Below are 19,262 nucleotides of genomic sequence, written 5' to 3'. Positions count from 1 at the left end.
CACTGCTGTTCTCCACACACACCCCAGGCTGCAGACACTGCTGTCCTCCACACACACACCAGGCTGCACACACTGCTGTCCTCCACACACACCCCAGGCTGCACATGCTGCTGTCCTCCACACACACACCAGGCTGCATACACTGCTGTCATCTATACACACACCAGGCTGCATACACTGCTGTCCTCCACACACACACCAGGCTGCACACACTGCTGTCCTCCACACACACCCCAGGCTGCACATGCTGCTGTCCTCCACACACACACCAGGCTGCATACACTGCTGTCCTCCACACACACACCAGGCTGCACACACTGCTGTCCCCCCCACACACACCAGGCTGCATACACTGCTGTCCTCTATACACACCCCAGGCTGCACACTGCTGTCCTCCACACACACCCCAGGCTGCACACACTGCTGTCCTCCACACACACCCCAGGCTGCACACTGCTGTCCTCCACACACACCCCAGGCTGCACACACTGCTGTCCTCCACACACACACCAGGCTGCATACACTGCTGTCCTCTATACACACCCCAAGCTGCACACTGCTGTCCTCCACACACACCCCAGGCTGCACACACTGCTGTCCTCCACACACACCCCAGGCTGCACACACTGCTGTCCTCCACACACACCGCAGGCTGCACACACTGCTGTCCTCCACACACACCCCAGGCTGCACACACTGCTGTCCTCCACACACACCCCAGGCTGCACATACTGCTGTCCTCCACACACACCCCAGGCTGCACACACTGCTGTCCTCCAAACACACCCCAGGCTGCACACTGCTGTCCTCCACACACACCCAAGGCTGCACACACTGCTGTCCTCCACACACACCCCAGGCTGCACACACTGCTGTCCTCCACACACACCCCAGGCAGCACACACTGCTGTCCTCCACACACACCCCAGGCTGCACACACTGCTGTCCTCCACACATACCCCAGGCTGCACACACTGCTGTCCTCCACACACACCCCAGGCTGCACACACTGCTGTCCTCCACACACACCCCAGGCTGCACACACTGCTGTCCTCCACACACACCCAAGGCTGCACACACTGCTGTCCTCCACACACACCCCAGGCTGCACACACTGCTGTCCTCCACACACACCCCAGGCTGCACACACTGCTGTCCTCCACACACACCCCAGGCTGCACACACTGCTGTCCTCCACACACACCCCAGGCAGCACACACTGCTGTCCTCCACACACACCCCAGGCTGCACACACTGCTGTCCTCCACACACACCCCAGGCTGCACACACTGCTGTCCTCCACACACACCCCAGGCTGCACACACTGCTGTCCTCCACACACACCCCAGGCTGCACACACTGCTGTCCTCCACACACACCCAAGGCTGCACACACTGCTGTCCTCCACACACACCCCAGGCTGCACACACTGCTGTCCTCCACACACACCCCAGGCTGCACACACTGCTGTCCTCCACACACACCCAAGGCTGCACACACTGCTGTCCTCCACACACACCCAAGGCTGCACACACTGCTGTCCTCCACACACACCCCAGGCTGCACACACTGCTGTCCTCCACACACACCCCAGGCAGCACACACTGCTGTCCTCCACACACACCCAAGGCTGCACACACTGCTGTCCTCCACACACACCCAAGGCTGCACACACTGCTGTCCTCCACACACACCCAAGGCTGCACACACTGCTGTCCTCCACACACACCCAAGGCTGCACACACTGCTGTCCTCCACACACACCCCAGGCTGCACACACTGCTGTCCTCCACACACACCCCAGGCTGCACACACTGCTGTCCTCCACACACACCCAAGGCTGCACACACTGCTGTCCTCCACACACACCGAAGGCTGCACACACTGCTGTCCTCCACACACACCCCAGGCTGCACACACTGCAGTCCTCCACACACACCCCAGGCAGCACACACTGCTGTCCTCCACACACATCCCAGGCTGCACATACTGCTGTCCTCCACACACACCCCAGGCTGCACACTGCTGTCCTCCACACACACCCCAGGCTGCACACACTGCTGTCCTCCACACACACCCCAGGCTGCACACACTGCTGTCCTCCACACACACCCCAGGCTGCACACACTGCTGTCCTCCACACACACCCCAGGCTGCACACACTGCTGTCCTCCACACACACCCCAGGCTGCACACACTGCTGTCCTCCACACACACCCCAGGCTGCACACTGCTGTCCTCCACACACACCCCAGGCTGCACACACTGCTGTCCTCCACACACACCCAAGGCTGCACACACTGCTGTCCTCCACACACACCCCAGGCTGCACACACTGCTGTCCTCCACACACACCCCAGGCTGCACACTGCTGTCCTCCACACACACCCCAGGCTGCACACACTGCTGTCCTCCACACACACCCCAGGCAGCACACTGCTGTCCTCCACACACACCCAAGGCTGCACACACTGCTGTCCTCCACACACACCCCAGGCTGCACACACTGCTGTCCTCCACACACACCCCAGGCTGCACACTGCTGTCCTCCACACACACCCCAGGCTGCACACACTGCTGTCCTCCACACACACCCCAGGCAGCACACACTGCTGTCCTCTGTGCAGTCTCTCCTCCCCTCCATCCTCCTCTTCCCTCCCATTTCCAGCCCCAGCAGCTCCTTCCTTGCTCAGTACATAGACTGTTGGTGTCAGGCAGAGACCCTCACATGCCATTACAGAGGCAGCTAGGAGACCCCTGACTCTGCGGAGACCATCTCCTCCAGCCTGGGGACGATGGGCAGGAGGGGGGGTGCCCACACCTCTCCATTTGGTAAGTCCTTTTCTCACTGCTCCTGTTTGTGCTGGGTGGGCTCAGCCTGGCTCTGGGGGTCTGTCCTTTCATACATTGTATCCAGTTGTATCTGCATTGAGGAAGCTGCTGCTATTCATTGCCTCTGGTGCATTGTGATGCTTGGCTTCTGGGGTCCTGCTGGGGGGTGTTCTTTGCATCCAGTGCATAGATTGGATGGGGGTGGGGGGTTCTGCACTATAGCTGGGCCTATGCCCACATCTACTGTATGCCAGTGCCATCCCTGTAGCAGGACTCTCCAGGCGCCTCACTTGCTGGGTTCCCCCATTGCTATCAGTGTATCTCTCATTGATGAGGACAATACATTGTGATGCCAGCGCCAGACTGAAATGTGAAAGTTCCCAGTACCACAACAAAGAGGCTGTCTGCTGCCACTGAGCTGCGCCGCTCAGGACCTGCCACTGGCCTGCCTGCTTCATAGCATTCCATGAAGGATACTATTATTATTCCAAGAAGGATCCCATTGTCAGGTGCAGCGGTGCGATCCGAGGTCACGTGACCGACTTATAGGGAAAAACACATTATCACTGGGCACAGAGTATTTCAGATATATATCCACACTGCCATACTGGACAGAAGAGCTAGCACTCACATGAAGAGCTGTAGACGTGTGGAAAAGTAACAGGTACGTGTTTACTTGAGGGGCTGAAGTGGGGCTTGTTCAGTATGCAAGGTAGAAAAATGCAAAGCTGTGATGTGGGACTACAAGTCTCAGCACTCTGGTGGATTTTTCTTTCAAATATTTTGTGTTCATCAATATAGCAAAGAGGAATATTCAGTATAAAGCTTCAGAAATGTGCAAAAAAAGATGTAAGAATGAAAATTAAATAGAGCGAAGGCAATTACCATCACTGCAGCTACAGGAAAAATAATGAACAAGTTAAAAAAAAAGAGGGAGAGGAAAAGGTGTAGGGGGAAAGGTATAGGGAGAAAGGTATAGGGAGAAAGATGTAGGGGTAAGGTGTAGGGGGAAAGGTGTAGGGGAAAGGTATAGGGAGAAAGATGTAGGGGAAAGGTGTAGGGGGAAAGGTATAGGGGAAAGGTGTAGGGAGAAAGGTGTAGGGGAAAGGTGTAGGAGGAAAGGTGTAGGGGGAAAGATGTAGGGGAAAGGTGTAGGTGGGAAAGGTGTAGGGGAAATGTGTAGGAGGAAAGGTGTAGGGGGAAAAGTATAGAAGAATGGTGTAAGGGGAAAGGTGTAGGAGGAAAAGTGTAGAAAAATGGTGTAGGGGAAAGGTGTAGAAGAAAGGTGTAGAAGAATGGTGTAGGGGGAAAGGTGTAGGGAGAAAGATGTAAGTGGAAAGGTGTAGGGGGAAAGGTGTAAGGGGAAAGGTGTAGGGGGAAAGGTGTAGGGGGAAAGGTGTAGGGGGAAAGGTGTAGGGAGAAAGATGTAGGGGGAAAGGTGTAAGGGGAAAGGTGTAGGTGGAAAGGTGTAGGGAGGAAGGTGTAGGGGGAAAGGTGTAGGGGGAAAGGTGTAGGGGGAAAGGTGTAGGGGGAAAGGTGTAGGGAGAAAGGTGTAGGGGGAAAGGTGTAGGGGGAAAGGTGTAAGGAGAAAGGTGTAGGGGGAAAGGTGTAAGGGATGTGTGCACATAGGAACCAGGTACAGATACCTTGTATTGTGCAATCCGGTAGATTTACGGTAATTTATTGTGTCTAATTTTAAGGATGCAGTAAAAGACATGGTTCCTAGTGATCATTCTGTGCAGAGAGCTCCTATACGGTCCTGGTTCATCCTCATAGGTAGGCAGGCACAATTGGGATGATCTGGGCAGTGGCGGATACAGATGGAAGAGGGCCCCTGTGTAAGAACAGTTTATGGGCCCCTCTTTGTGTCTGTAACAGGACCTGCTTGTTGATTTGAAGGTGAAAGTGGGACTCTTTTCCTCTTGAGCCCCTGTGCGGCTGCACACATTGCTCCAATGAAATGTCCACCCCTGCATCTGGGTTAGAAAACCTATTTTGAAATACTCTATAGGAAACCAAAAAATGATAGAGGGGGATTTAGTAGTCGAGAGTCAGCCGGCTTATAGGAAATGGGCACTGGGCATCAAGTAAAGTGCAGGTTTATACCAAAATATTGCAACACAATATAATGCTTCCATACAACATTCACATAATACTACCACACAAAATAATGCTTCCATACAATGCTCACATAATACTGCCACACAAAATAATGCTTCCATACAATCCTCACATAATACTGCACTATAAATTCTAGACAATACAACCATTCAGCATGTTGTGATTCGTGTCCACACCTAATAATGCCTGCTCAAATAAATAATGCTTAAATGCAATGCTCTCATACCGCTATACAAAGCCAAATAACACTTTAATACAAATGTTCACACAATACTGCCGCAAAATACCAAATAATGCTTCCTTACAATGCTCCCATCATACTTCCGTATAGATGCTACACAATACAACCATTCAGAATCTAAAAAAAGTTGCCATTTAGTGCTCAAATTATAATAAAGCCACAAATAATGCCTGCTGAGAGTATACAAGTTTATTTCTATCACTGTAAGGTTTATACCCAAATACTGCCATACAATACACAATACTGTTATACAATACCAAATACTGTAATGTTTCCATACAATGCATAATACTGTTACACAATATCAAATATTGCTATAACACAATGCTCTTATAATACCGCCATATAATCATAACATAATAATTCACTATCAAATTAAAGTTGCTATTCTGTTTTGAAATTACAATACAATAAGTCTTGCCTGCTTACAGAATGTAATAGTGCTACCATATGGCGGTTATATTTTCCACAGAGGTAATCGTAATTCTCTATTTAAATATTGTCCAACTTATACCGCCATACAATGCCAAAATAGTGAAGTGATTATCAGAAGGGTCTCTATTAGTTTTGGCGCATTAGGAGTTACACACAGATTGCTCATGGAGTCCTTGGAGCCCCCTGAATTAGGTGCCCTGAGCGAGTGCCTAGTTTGTCATCCTCTGAAATTGCCTCTTACTGGATGGTGATGTAATAGCCGGTTGTTTGTACCGTTAAGACATCAATATGTCCCGTACACTACGACGATGCTCTGCTCTACACCCAAATATTATTCTGGGAACGTCTATTTGGAGAATTTAGTGGGTCCCAGAATGCTGCTCGGTGGTTGTCAGTGTTTCAGCGTCCTGAGCTCTTTGTATAATTATGTTATAGTGAATTATGACACAGCTGTCGTTCCAGTGATTTTGATGCTGAATTTTTCCAGTAGGATTTTATAGAAAATACATAATTTTTTTTAAAAAAAATGCATATTTAATAAGAAAAAAACAAGAGCGAAATACTGGAAACAGTCAGTGAGTATGCCACTAGCAGCTTTAACTTTAGCTTTGTTTATTTTGATTGTAATTATTGTTTGTACAAGAATCTTATTAAACTCTAAACATCCGAACAGTCCGATATCCATCATATTTGCTTACTCTATAAAATGTATTAATCTTTCATTACCATCTAACCTACTTGGTGATGGTTTCCAGAAAGTGACTTCTTTTTCTTCACTATGTAGAGTAATGTTACATGTTAAGTAAAAATATTTGATACATTATGAACACCCAGCTTTTAGATCAAGGCTGATATCACTGCAGGGGAAATCTAGAATTAGATAGCGCCCAATAAAATGAGTGGTTGTCCGTGTAATACCGGATGGCGTTGAGGCCCCCAAACTACATTCTAGTGGTCTTCTTATCTGGCTCATCCAGGGAAGTGTAAATTGTGGCTTACAGATCAAGAGGATCTGAAGACATCACCGACATTACAATGTACCTATTTTGTTACATTACAACCTGTGTTTAAATATTTTTGTAATCCAATTTGTGTGCGATGCATCAGCCCTAAGTAGTCTGAGTTAGTGAAGTGAGAAAAATATAGGCGGAAATTTAATTTTTTGGGATCAAATCAGTAAAAATCGGCATGTGCATATGTATTCACCCCTTTTGCAATGAAGCCCCTAAAAATTTCTGGTGCAAGCAATTCCCTTCATAAGTCCCATGCTTAGTGACAGTACGTCCTCCTGTGTGCAGTCTAATGTCACCTGTCTGTCAGTACATACAGTGGTGTGAAAAAGTGTTTGACCCCTTCCTGATTTCTTATTCTTTTGCATGTTGGTCACTTAAATGTTTCAGATCACAAAACAAATATAAATATTAGATAAAGATAATACAAGTAAATACAAAATGCAGTTTATAAATGAAGGTCTTTATTATTAAGGGGAAAAGAAATCCAAACATACAGGGCCCTGTGTGAAAAAGTGATTACCCCCCTTTCTCCCTTATCACTTAAAATATAAATTAAGTGTGGTTTATCACATCTTTGGGAAGCTGAGTTCAATTTCCCTATCCACACACAGGCCTGATTACGGTTCTCAATCAAGAAATTACTTAAATAGGATCTGCCTGACAAAGTGAAGTAGACCAGAAGATCCTCAGAAGCTAGACATCATGCTGCGATCCAAAGAAATTCAGGAACAAATGAGAAACAAAATAATTGAGATCTATCAGTCTGGAAAAGGTTATAAAGCCATTTCTAAAGCTTCGGGACTCCAGCGATCCACAGTGAGAGCCATTATCCACAAATGACAAAAACATGGAACAGTGGTGAACCTTCCTTGGAGTGGCCGGCCCAGTTACCCCAAAAGCGCAGTGACAACTCATCTAAGATGTCACAAAAGACCCCACAACAATTTCCAAAGAGCTGCAGGCCTCACTTGCCTCAGTTAAGGTCAGTGTTCATGACTCAACCATAAGAAAGAGACTGGGCAAAAATGGCAGCATGGCAGAGTTCCAAGACGAAAACCACTGGTGAGCAAAAAGAACATAAAGGCTCGTCTCAGTTTTGCCAGAAAACATCTTGATGATCGCCAAGACTTTTGCGCGAATACTCTGTGGACTGAAAAGACAAAAGTTGAACTTTTTGGAAGGTGTATGTCCCATTACATCTGGCGTAGAAGTAAGACAGCATTTCAGAAAAGGAACATCATACCAACAGTAAAATATGGTGGTGGTAGTGTGATGGTCTGGGGCTGTTTTGCTGCTTCAGGACCTGGAAGTCTTGCTATGGTAAGTGGAATCATGAATGAGAATGTCCGGACATCTGTTCGTGACCTCAAGCTGAAGGGCACTTGGGTTATGCAGTAGGACAATGATTCAAAACACACCAGCAAGTCCATCTCTGAATGGCTTAAGAAAAACAAAATTAAGACTTTGGAGTGGCCTAGTCAAAGTCCTGACCTTAATCCGATTGAGATGCTGTGGCCGGACCTTAAAAAGGCGGTTCATGCTCGGAAACTACAACAATTTTGCAAAGACGAGTGGCCAGAATTCATCCAGAGTGTTGTAAAGACTCATTGCCAGCTACCGCAAGCGCTTGATTGCAGTTGTTGCTGCTAAGGGTGAAACAACCAGTTATTAGGTTTAGGGGGCAATCACTTTTTCACACAGGCCCCTGTAGGTTTGGATTTCTTTTTACCTTAATAATAAAGACCTTCATTTAAAAAATGCATTTTGTGTTTTCTTGTGTTATCTTTGTCTAATATATAAATTTGCTTTCTGATCTGAAACATTTAAGGGTGACAAACATGCAAAAGAATAAGAAATCAGGAAGGGGGCAAACACTTTTTTCACACCACTTTACCTTTTCTGAAAGGCCACAGAGGCTGCAACACCACTAAGCAAGAGGCACCACTAACCAAACAACACCATGAAGACCAAGGAGATCTCCAAACAATTCAGGGACAAACGTTAAAAAGTACAAGTCAGGTTTGGGTTCTATATCCCAACCTCTGATGATCCCAAGAGCACCATCAAATCCATTATCATTAAATGGAAAGAACATGGTACCACAACAAACCTGCCAAGAGAGGGCGCCCACCAAAACTCTCAGCCCGAGCAAGGAGGGCATTAATCAGAGAGGCAGCACAGAGACCAAAATAACCCTGAAGGAGCTGCAGAGTTCCCAAGCTGAGACTGGAGTATCTGTCCATACGACCACAATATGCCATATACTCCATAGAGGTGGCCTTTATGGAAGAGTGGAAAGAAAAAAGCCTTTACTTACACACAAGAATTGTAAGGCACATTTTAAATTTGCCAAAAGACATGTGGGAGACTCCCCAAATGTATGGAGCAAGGTGCTGTAGTCAGAGGAGACCAAAATGTAACTTTTCTGGCCACCAAGGTAAACGCTATGTCTGGAGCCAAACCAACTCATGATGCTCATCACCCCAAGAACACCATCCTCACAGTGAAACATGGTGGTGGCAGCATCATGCATCAGCATTATGCTGTGGGGATGTTTTTCATCAGCAGGGACAGTGAGACTGGTCCGAGTCAAAGTGGAAGATGAATGGTGCGAATACAGGGATATTCTTGAGCAAAACCTGTTTGTCAGTGATTTGGGACGGAGGTTCACGTTCCAACAAGACAATGACCCAAAGCACAGCCCAGACCTAAATCCAATGGAGAATCTGTGGTCAGCCTTGAAGATTGTTGTTCACCAGAGGAAACATCTAACCTGAAGGAGCTGGAGCAGTTTTGCCTTGAGGAATGGGCAAAAATCCCAGTGGCCAGATGTGGAAAGCTCAGAGAGACTTATCCAAAGCGACTCGCAGCTGTAATAGCTGCAAAATGAGGCTCCACAAAGTACTGACTTTAGGGGGTGAATAGTTATGAAGTTATTTTGTCCTATTGGTTCTTTGCTTCACAATAAAAAGAAAACCAAATGTTCACAGTTGTCGGCATGTTCTCTACATGAACTGATGCAAACTCTCAACAAAACAGTGAAATTCCAGGTTGTGAAGTAGCAAAACACAAAGGGGGGGAATACTTTTGCAAGCCACTGTATGCTGAAATCATTGCTGAAATATTGGCCAACATTAATATTGTCGCAAGTAATGACTTCACCAGCCAAATAGATGTATCCTATTGGGCTTATATCATCAGAAAATGACATGTTATTTTATTTAAGTTTTTAGTAAGAACATTTTTTTACAATTTTACGGAAGTGTCATTTATTTTTGTGACTATGTATATATTTATATATATATACAGTACAGACCAAAAGTTTGGACACACCTTCTCATTTAAAGTATTTTCTGTATTTTCTTGACTATGAAAATTGTACATTCACACTGAAGGCATCAAAACTATGAATTACCACATGTGGAATTATAGCTGTGTAAGGGCTATTTGACCAAGAAGGAGAGTGATGGGGTGCTACACCAGATGACCTGGCCTCCACAGTCACCAGACCTGAACCCAATCGAGATGGTTTGAGGTGAGCTGGACCGCAGAGTGAAGGCAAAAGGGCCAACAAGTGCTAAGCATCTCTGGGAACTCCTTCAAGATTGTTGGAAGACCATTTCCGGTGACTACCTCTTGAAGCTCATCAAGAGAATGCCAAGAGTGTGCAAAGCAGTCATCAAAGCAAAAGGTGGCTACTGTGAAGAACCTAGAATATAAGACATATTTTCAGTTGTTTCACACTTTTTTGTTAAGTATATAATTCCACATGTGTTAATTCATAGTTTTGATGCCTTCAGTGTGAATGTACAATTTTCATAGTCAAGAAAATACAGAAAATACGTTAAATGAGAAGGTGTGTCCAAACTTTTGGTCTGTACTGTATATATAAAACACTGAAAATGGAGCACAGACACTAGGAAGCTTGTTTTTTAGCTCTTCTGTGTGGACTGAGCTGGTCAGTCATCTCATTATCAGCAGAGGGTAAGGTAAGCAGAGTCATCTCATCAATTGAGGACAGAGTCAGGAGAGCAATCTCACTATCATTAGAGAGCAGGGTCAGCAGAGTCATCTCATTAACACTGGGGCAGGATCAGCAGAGTCATCTTATTATTGGAGAGGGTCAGCAGATTGATCTCATTATCATTGAGGCAGGGTCAGCAGAGTGATCTCATTATCATTGGGGCTGGGTCAGCAGAGTCATCTCATTATCATTGGGGCTGGGTCAACAGAGTCATCTCATTATCATTGGGGCAGGGTCAGCAGTCATCTCATTATCATTGGGGCATGGTCAACAGAGTCATCTCATTATCATTGGGGCAGGGTAAGCAGAGTCATCTCTATCATCAGAGAGCAGGGTCAGCAGAGTCATCTCATTATCATTGGGGAAGAGTCAGTCGAGTCATCTTATTATTGGAGAGGGTCAGCAGAGTGATCTCATTATCATTGAGGCAGGGTCAGCAGAGTGATCTCATTATCATTGGGGCTGGGTCAGCAGAGTCATCTCATTATCATTGGGGCTGGGTCAGCAGAGTCATCTCATTATCATTGGGGCAGGGTCAGCAGAGTCATCTCATCATTGGGGCAGGGTCAACAGAGTCATCTCATTATCATTGGGGCAGGGTCAGCAGAGTCATCTCATTAGGGCAGGGTCAGTAGAGTGATCTCATTATCATTGGGGCAGGGTCAGCAGAGTCATCTCATTATCATTGGGGCAGGGTCAGCAGAGTCATCTCATTGTCATTGGGCCAGGATCAGCAGAGTCATCTCATTACCATGGGGGCAGGGTCAGCAGAGTCATCTCATTGTCATTGGGCCAGGATCAGCACAGTCATCTCATTATCATTGGGGTAGGGCCAGTAGAGTCATCTCATCATTGGGGCAGGGTCAGCAGAGTCATCTCATTATCATTGGGGCAGGGTCAGCAGAGTCATCTCATTAGGGCAGGGTCAGCAGAGTGATCTCATTATCATTGGGGCAGGGTCAGCAGAGTCATCTCATTATCATTGGGGCAGGGTCAGCAGAGTCATCTCATTGTCATTGGGCCGGGATCAGCAGAGTCATCTCATTATCATTGGGGCAGGATCAGCAGAGTCATCTCATTGTCATTGGGCCAGGATCAGCACAGTCATCTCATTATAATTAGGGCGGGGCCAGCAGAGTCATCTCATCATTGGGGCAGGGTCAGCAGAGTCATCTTATTATCATTGGGGTAGGGCCAGCAGAGTCATCTCACCATTGGGGCAGGGTCAGCAGAGTCATCTCATTCTCATTGGGGCAAGGTCAGCAAAGTCATCTCATTATTATTGGGGCAAGGTCAGAAAAGTAATTTCATTATCATTGGGGCAGGGCCAGCAGAGTCATCTCATTATCATTAGTGCAGGGCAAGCAGAGTCATCTCACCATTGGGACAGGGTCAGCAGAGTCATCTCATTATCATTGGGGCAAGGTCAGCAAAGTCATCTCATTAGAAGTCATCATTCAGCTGCATTGTAATTCTGGAGCTCTAGCTATGGCTGGATAGTAACACATTACACTATATGCAGTGGCGTCCCGCCAATGGCGGCAGGCTACGCGACTGCTATGGGGCCCGTGAGCTGGGGGGGCCCCATAGCAGTCGCCTGCACTGTGTACCCCCACATCGGGTCCCCATCCTGCACCCAGGCAAGAGGCGGGGCCCTGAGCAGGCGGGGGGCTTACTTGCCGTCTGGTATCCCGGCGCACTATGGGCCCCCCCCGCCTGCTCAGGGCCCCGGCCGGCACAATACTTACCTCTTCCCGTGCCCTAGACGCTAGAATGTATGGGCTCCTTCCAGGTATGATGTCATTTCCGGGGGCGTGTTCTAGTTCAGCACCAGATGCCAGAGTCTCATGCAGAGACAGAGCTGCCGGTGAAGCTGCAGGAGGAGGTCAGTATCCTAAGCTGAGAAACAGGAGATTGTTCTATTAATTGCTGGTCTGATGTCTTTTCTTCTTGTTGTTTTTGGGTGAGGGGGCTTGATACTTGCGAGTGAGGGATTTGGGGGGGTTAATGCTGGAGGGCAGTCTGGTGGGGTTAATTAATGCTTGTGGAGATCTTAGGGGGCTCTGGGGAATAATGCAGGGATAGTGCGTGCTTGTGGGGGCCCTAAGGGGATGCTGCGGGCTTGTGAGGGCTCTGGGGGGATGCTGCGGGTTTGTGGGGGCCCTAAGGGGGATTCTGCGGTCTTATGAGGGCTCTGGGGGGGATGCTGCAAGCTTGTGGGGCCCTCGGGGGGATGCTGCGGGCTTGTGGGGGCTCTGGGGGGATGCTGCAAGCTTGTGGGGCCCTGGGGGGGATGCTGTGGGCTTGTGGGGCCCTGGGGGGGATGCTGTGGGCTTTGTGGGGGTCCTGGGGGGGATGCTGTGGGCTTGTGGGGCCCTGGGGGGGATACAGCGGGCTTGTGGGGCCTCTGTATGGGGTCCAGCCTGCATATGGCATTACATGGCGACCAGGCAGTATTCTCTATGGTGAATTATATGGGATCCAGTATTCTGTATGGAGCATTATATGGGGCTCATAATACTGTATGGAGGACTATGTGGTGCCCATAATATTGTATGGAGGACTATACTGTCCGGTCTGCACTGTGCGCTGTGAGGATTCACCGGTTTCTGAGCTATTGTAGAATTTACAAAAGATATCACTCATGTAATGTAAGAAGTCAGTGAAATTTTTGGCCTTGTACTATATCTATATCTGTAATTTCTCTGCTGTATCTGTGTATCATGAATGGTTGGATGTGTTAAAGGGGCCACTGAGACTTTTTCGCCTGGGGCCCACGAAAACCTGGAGGAGGGAGCATCATGTGACACTCCCTCTCCCATCATTCCTCCTCTGCGTCTGACGCAGCAGCATGATGACGCGCCACGCTGTGTCAGACAGTGGAGCTGGCAGCTGCTGAGGTGATCAGCTGCAGAGACTGAAGCAGCAGGGAACGAGGAGAGGTAAGGATGTATTTATTTTTAAATCAGTGTGTACTGATAATACTGGAGGACTGGGGCTGCATTTTACCCTACGGGTGGTGGGGGTCTGCATTTTACCCTATGGGGGGCTGCATTATACTGCGTACAGGACCATGGGGAATGCATTATACTGAGTGGAGAACCATGGCGAGTGTCTTATACTGTGTGGAGGACCATGGGGGAGTGCATTGTACTGTGTGGAGGACCATGGGGGAGTGCATTGTACTGTGTGGAGGACCATGGGGGAGTGCATTGTACTGTGTGGAGGACCATGGGGGAGTGCATTGTACTGTGTGGAGGACCATGGGGGAGTGCATTATACTGTGTGGAGGACCACGGGGAGTGCATTATACTGTGTGGAGGACCGCGGGGAGTGCATTATACTGTGTGGAGGACCATGGGGAGTGCATTGTACTGTGTGGAGGACCACGGGGAGTGCATTGTACTGTGTGGAGGACCACGTGGGAGTGCATTATACTGTGTGGAGGACCATGGGGGAGTGCATTATACTGTGTGGAGGACCACGTGGGAGTGCATTATACTGTGTGGAGGACCATAGGGAGTGCATTGTACTGTGTGGAGGACCACGAGGGAGTGCATTATACTGTGTGGAGGACCACGAGGGAGTGCATTATACTGCGTGGAGGACCATGGGGAGTGTATTATACTGCGTGGAGGACCATGGCGAGTGCCTTATACTGTGTGGAGGACCATGGCGAGAGTCTTATACTGTGTGGAGGACCATGGCGAGTGCATTATACTCTATGGAGTGTGGAGAGGTGTGGGGCAGTTGGGGGATCATACTGTGTTGGTGTCATCATACTTTACCCTGGGAGTTGAGGTGGGGTACAGTAGGGTCATTATACTGCTCATATGGAGGAATTCACCATGGGGGTATCATACCGTGTTTGGGGGGCACTTTTGTTGGCACCACACTTTATGGGCAATGAAAAAGGGATCTAGGACTTCAGCAGGAGGAAAATTACTATGTAAAGTCTGGAAGGTTGTGAGATCTGCTCTTCTGTGACCCCGACAATTATTTACATTTTTATATTTTTTTGTTGGGTGGGGGGCCCAATTAGAACTTCTGCTATGGGGCCCCATGATTCCTATGTACTCCCCTGACTATATGCACAGAGAAGGCTCAGTATACAGCTCCTTGCTAATCCGCCATCACTGTGGAAGTAGCAGTGCTTCATCTTTTTTAGGCTGTTTTGGGCTGTAGACCCTTTCTGTCCATTGACTGCTATGTATAGAAGTTGCCATGAAGCCACTCACGTCCTGCACTGACAATACAGGAGAGGCCCCAGTGCGACCACTAAGGAAAGTTTTACCATCTTCCATCTAATGTGTGAAATCTACCATCTCTTCCCTGCAGGTGTCTTGTTAGTTACAGAAGGATGCAGAGATTGATACATATTGTATCTCCCCATGTGCAGCAGGTCAGGGTGTGGATGAAGCAGGTCAGGGTGTGGATGAAGCAGGTCAGGGTGTGGATGAAGCAGGTCAGGGTGTGGATGAAGCAGGGGGCTGCAGACTGAGAAGTTTGGCTTTCAGACTTGAATTTGAGTTTTGACTTTTGAGGATTTCCTGTTCCTTTCCTAGATGTCGCTGTTCTTTATTCCCGCCTCCCCATTATTTTCTTACATGACCATTTGCCTTTTTTCATTGGTTATTCAGTTGTAATTTATGACAACTGTTTCTTTTTTTGTAATGAAATCTGTGCACCCCGAGCAGTGGCCTCATTGTGCTCACTAAGTATATTAAATATCTGAAGATGTAGAGCGTAAGTGTAAAGCATGGGGGATAGACAGCGCCTAAGCCTCTGATGGCAACAGGTGACGTTCAGCATCGGAAGAGTCTAGATTGTATAACTAATAATCAACGCAAAGGGGAAACCTGCAAATGTATCCACAGGAGTCTGCAGCAGTGTTCCTAAAAGTAAGAGACAGGATGTAACTCAGGATCAGTAATGTAATGTATGTACACAGTGACTGGACCAGCAGAATAGTGAGTGCAGCTCTGGAGTATAATACAGGAGGTAACTCAGGATCAGTAATGTAATGTATGTACACAGTGACTGCACCAGCAGAATAGTGAGTGCAGCTCTGGAGTATAATACAGGATGTAACTCAGGATCAGTAATGTAATGTATGTACACAGTGATTGCACCAGCAGAATAGTGAGTGCAGCTCTGGAGGATAATACAGGATGTAACACAGGATCAGTAATGTAATGTATGTACACAGTGACTGCACCAGCAGAATAGTGATTGCAGCTCTGGAGTATAATACAGGATGTAACTCAGGATCAGTAATGTAATGTATGTACACAGTGACTGCACCAGCAGAATAGTGAGTGCAGCTCTGGAGTATAATACAGCATGTAACTCAGGATCAGTAATGTAATGTATGTACACAGTGACTGCACCAGCAGAATAGTGAGTGCAGCTCTGGAGGATAATACAGGATGTAACACAGGATCAGTACAGGATCAGTAATGTAATGTATGTACACAGTGACTGCACCAGCAGAATAGTGAGTGCAGCTCTGGAGTATAATACAGGATGTAACTCAGGATCAGTAATGTAATGTATGTACACAGTGACTGCACCAGCAGAATAGTGATTGCAGCTCTGGAGTATAATACAAGATGTAACTCAGGATCAGTAATGTAATGTATGTACACAATGACTGCACCAGCAGAATAGTGAGTGCAGCTCTGGAGTATAATACAGGATGTAACTCAGGATCAGTAATGTAATGTATGTACACAGTGACTGCACCAGCAGAATAGTGAGTGCAGCTCTGGAGTATAATACAGGATGTAACTCAGGATCAGTAATGTAATGTATGTACACAGTGACTGGACCAGCAGAATAGTGAGTGCAGCTCTGGAGTATAATACAGGATGTAACTCAGAATCAGTAATGTAATGTATGTACACAGTGACTGCACCAGCAGAATAGTGAGTGCAGCTCTGGAGGATAATACAGGATGTAACACAGGATCAGTAATGTAATGTATGTACACAGTGACTGCACCAGCAGAACAGTGAGTGCAGCTCTGGAGTATAATATAGGATGTTACTCAGGATCAGTAATGTAATGTATGTACACAGTGACTGCACCAGCAGAATAGTGAGTGCAGCTCTGGAGTATAATACAGGATGTAACTCAGGATCAGTAATGTAATGTATGTACACAGTGACTGCACCAGCAGAATAGTGAGTGCAGCTCTGGAGTATAATACAGCATGTAACTCAGGATCAGTAATGTAATGTATGTACACAGTGACTGCACCAGTAGAATAGTGAGTGCAGCTCTGGAGGATAATACAGGATGTAACACAGGATCAGTACAGGATCAGTAATGTAATGTATGTACACAGTGACTGCACCAGCAGAATAGTGAGTGCAGCTCTGGGGTATAATACAGGAGGTAACTCAGGATCAGTAATGTAATGTATATACACAGTGACTGCACCTGCAGAATAGTGAGTGCAGCTCTGGAGTATAATACAGGATGTAACTCAGGATCAATAATGTAATGTATATACACAGTGACTGCACCTGCAGAATAGTGAGTGCAGCTCTGGAGTATAATACAGGATGTAACTCAGGATCAGTAATGTAATGTATGTACACAGTGACTGCACCAGCAGAATAGTGAGTGCAGCTCTGGAGGATAATACAGGATGTAACACAGGATCAGTACAGGATCAGTAATGTAATGTATGTACACAGTGACTGCACCAGCAGAACAGTGAGTGCAGCTCTGGAGTATAATATAGGATGTAACTCAGGATCAGTAATGTAATGTATGTACACAGTGACTGCACCAGCAGAATAGTGAGTGCAGCTCTGGAGTATAATACAGGATGTAACTCAGGATCAGTAATGTAATGTATGTACACAGTGACTGCACCAGCAGAATAGTGAGTGCAGCTCTGGAGTATAATGCAGCATGTAACTCAGGATCAGTAATGTAATGTATGTACACAGTGACTGCACCAGCAGAATAGTGAGTGCAGCTCTGGAGGATAATACAGGATGTAACACAGGATCAGTACAGGATCAGTAATGTAATGTATGTACACAGTGACTGCACCAGCAGAATAGTGAGTGCAGCTCTGGAGTATAATACAGGATGTAACTCAGGATCAGTAATGTAATGTATGTACACAGTGACTGCACCAGCAGAATAGTGATTGCAGCTCTGGAGTATAATACAATATGTAACTCAGGATCAGTAATGTAATGTATGTACACAATGACTGCACCAGCAGAATAGTGAGTGCAGCTCTGGAGTATAATATAGGATGTAACTCAGGATCAGTAATGTAATGTATGTACACAGTGACTGCACCAGCAGAATAGTGAGTGCAGCTCTGGGGTATAATACAGGAGGTAACTCAGGATCAGTAATGTAATGTATATACACAGTGACTGCACCTGCAGAATAGTGAGTGCAGCTCTGGAGTATAATACTGGATGTTACTCAGGATCAGTACAGGATCAGTAATGTAATGTATGTACACAGTGATTGCACCAGCAGAATAGTGAGTGCAGCTCTGGAGTGTAATACAGGATCAGTAATGTAATGTATGTACACAGTGACTGCACCAGCAGAATAGTGAGTGCAGCTCTGGAGTATAATACAGGATGTAACTCAGGATCAGTAATGTAATGTATGTACACAGTGACTGCACCAGCAGAATAGTGAGTGCAGCTCTGGATTATAATACAGGATGTAACTCAGGATCAGTAATGTAATGTATGTACACAGTGACTGCACCAGCAGAATAGTGAGTGCAGCTCTGGAGGATAATACAGGATGTAACTCAGGATCAGTACAGGTTCAGTAATGTAATGTATGTACACAGTGACTGCACCAGCAGAACAGTGAGTGCAGCTCTGGAGTATAATACAGGATGTAACTCAGAATCAGTAATGTAATGTATGTACACAGTGACTGCACCAGCAGAATAGTGAGTGCAGCTCTGGAGGATAATACAGGATGTAACACAGGATCAGTACAGGATCAGTAATGTAATGTATGTACACAGTGACTGCACCAGCAGAACAGTGAGTGCAGCTCTGGAGTATAATACAGGATGTAACTCAGAATCAGTAATGTAATGTATGTACACAGTGACTGCACCAGCAGAATAGTGAGTGCAGCTCTGGAGGATAATACAGGATGTAACACAGGATCAGTACAGGATCAGTAATGTAATGTATGTACACAGTGACTGCACCAGCAGAACAGTGAGTGCAGCTCTGGAGTATAATATAGGATGTAACTCAGGATCAGTAATGTAATGTATGTACACAGTGACTGCACCAGCAGAATAGTGAGTGCAGCTCTGGAGTATAATACAGGATGTAACTCAGGATCAGTAATGTAATGTATGTACACAGTGACTGCACCAGCAGAATAGTGAGTGCAGCTCTGGAGTATAATGCAGCATGTAACTCAGGATCAGTAATGTAATGTATGTACACAGTGACTGCACCAGCAGAATAGTGAGTGCAGCTCTGGAGGATAATACAGGATGTAACACAGGATCAGTACAGGATCAGTAATGTAATGTATGTACACAGTGACTGCACCAGCAGAATAGTGAGTGCAGCTC

The 19,262-nt window shown here is 46.8% G+C and overlaps 1 protein-coding gene across 2 annotated transcripts in view; it reads left to right on the top strand.

Moving 5' to 3' along the window:
• Window positions 1-2,652: 2,652 nt before the first annotated feature.
• Window positions 2,653-19,262, top strand: part of SLC44A5 (solute carrier family 44 member 5) — a 160,594-nt gene continuing 143,984 nt past the window's right edge. Inside the window, exon 1 of one of the 2 annotated variants that reach the window (XM_073643911.1) lies at window positions 2,653-2,832. In XM_073643911.1, the coding sequence (XP_073500012.1) occupies window positions 2,796-2,832 (37 nt within the window). In that variant the 5' untranslated portion in view covers window positions 2,653-2,795. Of the gene's footprint in view, window positions 2,833-3,149; window positions 3,497-19,262 lie in introns of those variants that run through there. The other variant, XM_073643915.1, reaches the window with a different exon arrangement.

The sequence above is a fragment of the Phyllobates terribilis genome, unplaced genomic scaffold, assembly GCF_046119375.1.
Source record: "Phyllobates terribilis strain yellow unplaced genomic scaffold, ASM4611937v1 Scaffold_8__6_contigs__length_399053987, whole genome shotgun sequence".
In the NCBI taxonomy this organism is placed as follows: Eukaryota; Metazoa; Chordata; class Amphibia; order Anura; family Dendrobatidae; genus Phyllobates; species Phyllobates terribilis.
Note: the sequence above shows the minus strand (reverse complement) of the source record. Positions and strands in the feature narration are given on the sequence as shown.